Source organism: Clupea harengus, chromosome 8, assembly GCF_900700415.2.
Source record: "Clupea harengus chromosome 8, Ch_v2.0.2, whole genome shotgun sequence".
NCBI lineage: Eukaryota > Metazoa > Chordata > Actinopteri > Clupeiformes > Clupeidae > Clupea > Clupea harengus.
In genome coordinates this window covers 6266985-6276756 of record NC_045159.1, presented here as the reverse complement: position 1 = coordinate 6276756, position 9772 = coordinate 6266985, and the positions used below count along the sequence as shown (strand labels likewise).

General features: G+C 45.9%; 1 protein-coding gene across 1 annotated transcript in view; it reads left to right on the top strand.

The window, feature by feature from the left end:
• The window catches only part of gabrr3a (gamma-aminobutyric acid type A receptor subunit rho3a), a 17670-nt gene extending 7908 nt beyond the window's left edge, over nt 1-9762 (top strand). Inside the window, exons 4-9 of the mRNA XM_012835754.3 lie at nt 246-469; nt 2954-3036; nt 5830-5967; nt 6499-6651; nt 7920-8113; nt 8468-9762. Coding sequence (XP_012691208.2) covers nt 246-469; nt 2954-3036; nt 5830-5967; nt 6499-6651; nt 7920-8113; nt 8468-8776 — 1101 coding nt within the window. The 3' untranslated portion in view covers nt 8777-9762. The remainder of the gene's footprint in view (nt 1-245; nt 470-2953; nt 3037-5829; nt 5968-6498; nt 6652-7919; nt 8114-8467) is intronic.
• The last annotated feature ends 10 nt before the right edge of the window (nt 9763-9772 follow it).

Genomic DNA, 9772 nt, shown 5'->3' with positions numbered 1-9772 from the left:
TGGCAATAACCATTTGGTAGCAAACACAGCTTGGGTTCATGGACAAATCATATCCTCATTAGTTCTTTCTTTTATCTGTATGCATGCGTGTGTGTGTGTGTGTGCATGTGTATGCGCCTGTGTGTGTGTCTGTGTCTGTATGTGTGTGTGTGTGACGGTGTATGTGTGTGCATGCGTGTGTGTATGCACATATGTGTGTGTGTGTGTGTGTGTGTCTGTGTGTGTGTGTGTGTGTGTGTGTGAAGGACTTCACCATGACCCTATACTTGAGGCACTACTGGCAGGATGACCGTCTGGCCTTCCCCTCCAGTAGCAATAAGAGCCGCACGTTTGACGCTCGCCTGGTGAAGAAGATCTGGGTTCCGGACGTGTTCTTCGTTCACTCCAAACGTTCCTTCATCCATGACACCACCATGGAGAACATCATGCTAAGGGTCTACCCTGATGGGAACATCCTCTACAGTGTTAGGTAGGGATGTGTGTGTGTGTGTGTGTGTGTGTGTGTGTGTGTGTGTGTGTGTGTGTGTGTGTGTACGTATTTAAATGCCACAGTTTCTCAAAGTCACATGTGGCAGCCCAGAGGAGAGGCAGCTGAGCTCAGCTCCAGTCTAACCCAGAGCCTGTCCTAACTGCCTCAGCTCCAGTCTAACTCAGAGCCTGCCCTAGCTTGGATCCCTGAATGCCAGGACAGGTGAGCTTTTACCCAATTAGTCACAGGTAGTGTCATCACTGAAGCTCTGGCTGTCAGTCAGTGCTCTCCCAACCATGTGACCTAAACTATCCTAACACACACACACACACACACACACACACACACACACACACGCACAAACACACTGACAGACACACACACACACACACACACACTTTCCCAACCATGTGACCTGAACTATCCTAACACTATGGCCCTGGTGGTTGGTCACATCAACCTTGGAGCAAGGTTCCATGGGAGGGCACTGTGTGCAGTCAAGGCCACAATAATGACCGGATAATATTTTACACCTTCATTTATGCTTTTATGAACTATCAACTAGGTAGCTTATGAACTATAGTCAGAGTATGGGTGTTGGGTCCGTACTTTGGTACTCTGTCTTAAGTGGCTCATCAGAACTCTCGGTTATGTGAGTCCTCACCCCTTACAGACCAGACGGTGAGATTGTTGGATGAGTCCTAAACGCTCACAGGCGTAACGAAGTAAGGCTTGTCTCTCAGAGTTCGGCTGGAGTCCTCACTCCTTACAGACCAAACAGTGAGATTGCTGGATGAGTAAGGCTTGCTCCTCAGAGCTCGCTTGGAGGATTTCTCATAGGCTAAACAGATTGAGACCATCGCCTTTGAGCTCAGCTGCTTGAGCCCAAATTTTTCCCCGGGGTTGAATAGCAGACCAGCTCCTTACAGCTTGGCTCTCTGATTCTGAATGTCTCACAAAGACAGCAGAGTAGCTCCTTACAGCTTGGTTGTCAGGCAAGTCATTCTTCACAGGCCACACAGAGAAAGCCAAGCCCCATTGCTTGGCTGAGTGTTTATTCTTCACAGGTCAAACAGGGCAAGGCAAGCCTGAGTTAGGGAGGGGTGGAGAACTGGGCCCTGTGTTGATGATGACTATAATTACAGTTCAAAGATCAAGTGCCCTTTTTAGATTAGCGCATGTAAACAGAACGGGTTCTTAGAGCAAAGGTGTAGGTGTTCTAATAGGCCTTTGATGTCGCCCCTTTCCAACCCACTCTTTATCTACTGACGCAATGAAATGTGATCTTACCTGTGCGTAATGGAACGTTTGGGCACTGTTCCACATAGTGTGTTTGGCAGGTGTCCCCTGTTGTGGTGTGTGTGTGTGAGACACCTGTGCAGCTGTCAGGGCTTATACCTGCTCAGGTGTGGAAGATGTTATCCTCAGCTCTGCCACATGCTTCCGTACAAAACACCGCAAATTATGTATTTGTGTATGTGGATTTCTGTTCATCTGAATGGCCTCACAGATTACATTTGCCTCTGTGCAAGCATGGATTTGTTGATAATTCGTCATGTTAACCTTAAATTAAAGTGGCACGAGGGATGCCTCTTGTTGTTTAAGCCTCCAGACTTAAGTCAGTGTACTAGGCTCTGATTATGGTAGATTTTAGCCAGAGCAAAATATTATTCTAAACAGCAAAACCTGGCAGTAAATTCAAACATATACTATTTCCTTTCACTCAGGGGACTATTGGATCTGTTACAAACTGGATATGAAAGTCAGAAGTCCCAAAGATCAGAGTCACTTCAGGTGTAGTCATGAAACCCCTATAACTCACCCAAAGAGAGGATACACCACCCATGAAAACAGGCTGACCTGAGGGACACGTTTTCAGAATGTTGAACTTCAACAGCACATTAGCTGTGTTCCAGAGTGTTCCACAGCTGCATTGTGTTCTGGAATGGAGTGTGAGGACGTTAACCGTTTAACCGTTTGGCTGTGACAGTGTTTGCTGCCGAGCTGGTTTTGGTGTTGCATTGTGTTTGGGTTATACATCAGTTTGATTGCTGGAATGTGGGTGTGATGATGCACTTTTCTGGAAGGTATATGTGAGATGGCAGTGTAAAGGAGAGGATGCGCTTTGAGCATTTGAAACAGACACTGTGGTTGTCATGGTATGTGTGTGTAACAGTGTGTTCAGTATAGAATGTGTGTGTGGTGTGTTTTCTTTGTGTATATGTGTATATGTATGCCTGTGTTAGTGTGACATGATATGCGCAGAGTGTTTGTATATTTCATAGGAAGCATTCCGTATACATAGTACATGTCTATGTGATGGGTAGTTTTGTGATTACAGTGTGTGTGTGTGTGTGTGTGTGTGTGTGTGTGTGTTTGTGTGTGCGCATGTATGTGTGCTTTGTGATTACAGTGTGTGTGTGTGTGTGTGTGTGTGTGTGCAAGTATGAGTGCTTTATGATTACAGTGTGTGTTCTCTTTTAGGGTTACTGTAACAGCCCTCTGTTCTATGGACTTCAGCAGTTTCCCCCTGGACACACAGAACTGCTCTCTAGAATTGGAGAGCTGTGAGTATTGTATACACAGACACACACACATACAAACACACACACACACACACACACACACACACTGATCTGAAGTCTCTCTGTTAGACGCCTGCCCTTCTGTCTGCTAATGAGCCGTAGAGGACTGCAGGTGGGTTTCTGATTAGATACCTCAGCAGGAACAACAGGAAACTAGAAAAACACATTCTTCTCACTGAGGCGCTCATTTAATGATAATATCGCTGCACAGTCACCTCTGATGTAGAGAATGACTCATACCCACACACACACACACTCAGGCATTCACACACATACCCCCCCCCCCCACACACACACACAAAAACAAATACACACACACACACATATTCACTCAAACAAACCCATGCATAAGTATACTCAGACACACACGCACACACTCTCTCTCTCGCTCTCTCTCACACACACCCACACCCACACATAAACACACAAACACACACACACACACTCATTCACTCAGAGACACACATGCATTAGTATACTCAGTCTCTCTCTCTCTCACGCACACACATACAACCACACACACACACATTCACTCAGAGACACACATGCATTAGTATACTCAGTCTCTCTCTCTCTCACGCACACACATACAACCACACACACACACATTCACTCAGAGACACACATGCATTAGTATACTCAGTCTCTCTCTCTCTCACGCACACACATACAACCACACACACACACATTCACTCAGAGACACACATGCATTAGTATACTCAGTCTCTCTCTCTCTCACGCACACACATACAATCACGCACACACACACATACACATACACACTTTCACTCAGACAAACACATGCATAAGTATGCTCAGACACACACTCTCTCTCTCTCTCTCTCACGCACACACATACACCACCACCCTTACACACACACACACACACACACAGTGTCCATCCTTTAGAGGCCAGCATTAAAGGGTCAGAGGTTAAACACTCCTACCATCTGGAAATCCTTCCCCTATAGCTATATAGAAGCATGAGGTCAGAGGAGAGGATCAGGATGCATATATGAGCAACTATCACTGCTACGAACAGGCCAGTGCATCAGCTTATGTCATCCTCAAAACAGTTCTTGCCTATATGAGCAACTATCAATGCTACGAACAGGCCAGTGCATCAGCTTATGTCATGCTCAAAACAGTTCTTGCATATACATATGCAACTACCAGACTTTCAGTAACAACTTTCAGAGTTCTCTTGAAATCCCCTGATCAGAAAATGGGTTATTGGGGTTAGAACTATTTGGTGTCACATTAATGTATGTAATGTATTTATAGCCATCAAAAATATCGCTAAAAGACTATAGCTGAAGTCTGTCATTTCCTAGTTCAACTGTGATAAGTTCTATGATAGAGATTCCCAAAACTTAAAAAACATGAGTTCCTTTTTAAGGAATGTTACATAAGGTAACTTTAAACAACAATGACACTCAATTATATTTTAATAAGAAAACATTTTCATACCTATTTCTTAATAATAATTAATTCTATATGTATCGCTAAAGATTGAACGACTTCATATGGATTGTAGAAAAGGTTCTATGAGTCAGGAATAGATCTCAGCGGTTTTATCTGGAGGTTCTATGTAGAGGCTAACTGGTAAGGGTCAGTATTCTCCATTCAGCGTGGCGTTCTGCGTAGCATCTCACGTCTCTGTTTGTGCAGATGCTTGTGTGATGCACTGGTATTATACCTGCGTAGCATCTCACGTCTCTGTTTGTGCAGATGCTTGTGTGATGCACTGGTATTATACCTGCAAACCTTCACAGGGCAGTTGGGGCCATGCCAACCCTCCGGGGCAATCCAGGCTAGGATTTAGCCCCACAGATTGAAATCGCACTGTGGCTGTTGTTCCAAGTGACCTAAAAAACAGAGACCTGCAGCGGTGTGTGTGTGTGTTCTAAGCTGGCAGACTTTCAGTTGGGCAGACGATGATCACAGCTTGGTTACGGATGAAACATCACCCGGAAGACAGCTCGCAGTAGACACAGCACAACAGTAGAAGAAGACAGCTTACAGTAGACACAGTTAACACAGCAGAAGAAGACAGCTCAGAGTAGACACAGCACAACAGCAGAAGAAGACAGCTTACAGTAGACACAGTTAACACAGCACAACAGCAGAAGAAGACAGCTCACAGTAGACACAGCACAACAGCAGAAGAAGACAGCTCACAGTAGACACAGTTAACACAGCACAACAGTAGAACAGTAGATTTCTGTCGATCTTCACACAAATCCACTCATACACTCAAATTCACACAGTCACACACATGTACACGTAAACAAACACACACACACACACACACACACACACACACACACACACACACCACACACACACACACACACACACACACACACACACCACACACATACACACACATATATATTCTGCATGGGCTCTAATCTGCGGGAAGAGGTCATGGATTTGGGTTGTGAAACTATGGCCTCTTTCCTCATGGTGATGGCTCATGCTTCTTCCAAGAGAGATTTAACACCCCCCTCCCTCCTTTCCTCTTCTTCTTCTTCTTCTTCTTCTTCTTCTTCTTCTTCTTCTTCTTCTTCTTCTTCTTTTCCTCCTCGTTCTGTTCTTCTTTTTCTTTCTCTCTGCCCTTCAATTGCCTCTCTCTGGGGTCTTACTACACTACTCTCTGAACTATCCACTCTCCTCTTCTCTGCCTTTCTCTCATTCCTCTTCTCTCTCTCTCTCTCTCTCTTTCCCTCCTGTTCTTCTGTGGGATCTCACCATGTGCTCTCTCTCTTGAAGACGCCTATAATGAGAACGACCTCATGCTCTACTGGAAGAACGGGAACGATTCACTAAGGACTGATGAGATCGTGCTCTCACAGTTTTTTATTGAAGAATTCCAGCCTTCCTATGGGCTAGCCTTTTACAGCAGCACCGGTACGTGTGGCTAAATGTGTGTGTGTGTGTGTGTGTGTGTGTGTGTGTGTGTGTGTGTGTGTGTGTGTGTGTGTGAGTGAGTACTGCATGTGTGTGTGTTCCATACTGATAGTCTGTTTCGATAAAGGGCAGTGTTCCTCTCTTCAGAGTACCAGGATGGAATACAGCCAATCATACCACTGTCCCTCTCTGTCTGTATATTCCCCACTGCTTCCATGCACTCCATATAATACATCCCTCACTCACTCCATGTCTCATTCACCACGCCTCTCTCTCTTTCTCTTTCTCTTTCTCTCTCCCTCTCTCTCTCTCTTTCTCTCTCTCTCTCTCTCCCTCTCCCTCTCCTGATCTCTCTTCCTCGAACAATACTTCAAAGATCCCTTTCCATCACTGACATAATAACCTTCCCATTTCTCCATATTTGTTTGTGCCTTGTCTATATATGAATCTATCTATCCATGTACTCTCTCTATCTCTCCTTCTTTCTCTCAGCCTTGTCTGTGTTAGTTAGGCTGTTTATTGTGCCCCCAGGCTGGTATAACCGTCTCTACATCAACTTTATTCTGCGGAGACACATCTTCTTCTTCATGCTGCAGACCTACTTCCCCACCATGCTGATGGTCATGCTATCCTGGGTGTCCTTCTGGATCGACCGCAGGGCCGTCCCCGCCCGTGTCTCACTAGGTACCACTTCCTGCTTCCTGGGGGCCTCGCAGCATGTAGCACTTCCTACTTCCTGTTTGTGCTGTTTAGAGTTGCCAGGTAGCATCCTCCCAGCATCATCCTGGGACACGTTTGAATGTTTAAAGAGACTACAGAAAGGTGACTCTTGCAGAGGAAGGTAATATCTTCATCAGTGGCTAGAGGTTCAGTTGGAGTTTAGTTTCTGCCTTTTACATGGGAGCCAATTAAGTGAAAGATGCTAACACCCCCAGACAGATGCATTGTGGGAAACCGAGTCCAGCAGCACTCTAATTGGTGTCCTCATCAGAGCTTTGACTAAGGCTTTTATCTCAACCTCAACACAAAGGTACAACACAAGAGAGCCCCTGAGAAGGAGACACAGCACAGGGAGACCCCAGGGGAGAGGTTTGGCTATGACCAGCCAATGGGATGTGAGGGACAAGAGGAGGGACAAGAGAAGAGAAAGAGAGGGAAAGAGGGGGGGAGAAAAGGGGGGGGTGGAGAGGTAAAAAAGAGAGAGAATAAGAGAGAGAAAGGACAGACTGATAGAGGGAGTGATGGATGGCAGAGAGAGAAGGGAGAGAAGGGAGGGGGGGGGGGGGTAGAGAGATACATGTCCATTAACACGACAATAGAAAGAGAGGCTACTTGAATATAAAAAGTAACCCAGTTTGATTCGGCTAGGAAGAAGGGGAACAGTGTGCGATTGTATGTGACCCACAGAGGCATTGTGGGATAGGTGTTTGTGTAAGCGGAGATGAGCTGAAGGTAATCGGAGGTGACTATGGGCAGAAGAAGAGAGAGGCTAACAGAGGTGACTATGGGCAGAAGAAGAGAGAGGTTCAGATTCCACTGCCACCTCCACAGACCACAGCCCACTAAGACAAGTCATTACAAAACACAAGAGGGTAAACTACAGGGGGACAAACCCTCTTCTCGCCCTCTCTCAGTCTCTCTCTGTGTGTGTGTGTGTGTGTGTGTGTGTGTGTGTGTGATGAGAGAGATAAATCATTTCTTTAAAACCCCCTCATTTCTCAAGGGAAATATGATCTTGTCTCCCTCTTTCAGTTTTTATCTCTCTCATGCTCTTAACTCTTCTCGGTCCGCTAACTCTGCTCATTTCCGCACTCCATTCCCCATCTCTCTCTCTCTCTCTGTCTTGTTCTCTCTCTTTCTCTCTCTTTCTTTCTCTCTCTCTCTCTTGTTCTCTCTCTGTCTCTCTCTCTCTTTCTCTCTCGTTCTCTCGTTCTCTCTCTCTCTGTGTGTAGGTATCACCACGGTGCTGACCATGTCCACCATCATCACGGGCGTGTCGGCCTCCATGCCCCAGGTGTCCTACGTGAAGGCGGTGGACATCTACCTCTGGTCAAGCTTCCTCTTCGTCTTCCTCTCCGTCATCGAATACGCAGCCGTTAACTACTTCACCACCGTGGAGGAGATGAAGAGGCTCAAGAAGGGCACGGTCAGTCTGTTTCCTCTCAAGGGTTAAAGGTCAGAGGTCAACTTGGCAAGTAGGAGGGGACCTTACTGATGAAGGAGTCATGTGCAGATGATTTCTCTATTTATGTTTACTCCTAAAACACAGAACTGAGATGCACTGCTGTTAGTTATATGATTTGAGCTTTGTCGCCCCCTGCTGGTAAACTTAATTTTAATTTGTGTTTATAATAGGAATAATTAGGCATATTAGAAATGGTTGTAAATTGCATAACTATAGTGTGGATGGTGGTATATTATTTTACTTGATCCTCACAATAAAATGTAAACAATCTTTTTATTGACCCTTGTGAGAATCTGTGAATTTGTACTCTCCCAGATGCCTGCCTCCTACAACGCCAACCAGGCCATGGCGTTTGACGGCTGTTTCCATGACGAGATCGACCTATCACCTTTCCCCGAGCTGCCCACCACGCCCAACACAGACCGTACAGTGGCCCCCCGGAACTCGTCCTCGCCCGCGGATCCGCCCCCGACTGAGGGCACACGCCTGTGGCGCCGACGGTCCGTGCGTCACAACCTCAGATTCATCATGAGCAACAGCTACATGATCGACTCCTACTCGCGCATCATCTTCCCCCTGGCCTACCTGCTCTTCAACATCATCTACTGGTGCATGTACTCCTGAGGCACACACACACACACACACACACACACACACACACACACACACGCTGATGACGCTGCAGCTCACCCGCAAACTATTTGAGCTGATGTGCAACCGTGACATTGATTTTATAACTGATGACGGTGTTGGACTGCTGAAGGGAAGGACAGGACAGCTCTGCGAGAGACCAGGAGTGTTACTGTGTATGTGCACAGTGGGCAAGCACCCACAACATCAACCTCCTCTTTGACTACAACTCCATCAACCCTGGTTCTGCATGAAGTACTCTTCACTGAAGACTGGCCTAACTTTCAGTCCAGTTCCCCTATCTACTATTTCCTTCACTAGTATGTACTTCACCACCCCTCAGTATGTACTAAAAGTATGCACACTATTACTGTACAGTCTTCTACTACAGTACCCTAAGGATCTACACTACCTACATTTACCCACCATGGTAACAGGAGGACATCATGATTACCATGACAACAGACCTCTTACTTCCTTGGAGCCCATCGACTCCTTTCAGTTCTGCCACAGGACCAGGAACACGTCTGACACACACAGCACTAAAGGTCTCACCAAGACACAAGAATGATGCGCTGCTGGCTGCCATAGTGCACCCTGGGAGATTACAGAGGCAGTAAGAGAGGATTGTGGGATATCTGAATGCAGTGTGCCCTGGGAGATTTTTTTTATATGAAGAGGTGGAGGACATAACTTGCTTCCTTAATGTGAGATTCCTGATATTCTGATGTTTCCTGTGGTGGTAACAGCCTTCAAATGCAGTGACTGGCTGTGGTGTCACGGGCTACAATGGCAGCACAGTCCAACAGAATAACTGCAGTCTAACTTCGGCTAAGTAATAGAAGCTAGCACGCATCTATGAGAGATCTATTTCAGCGCATTCTCTAGGTGTTTGCTTAAAAGTTCATAAATTATTATTTGTATTTAATATACGTTATGAACTTGTTAAGTTTGGTTTATTATTTCATTTCAATTGAACTTTATGGTGTG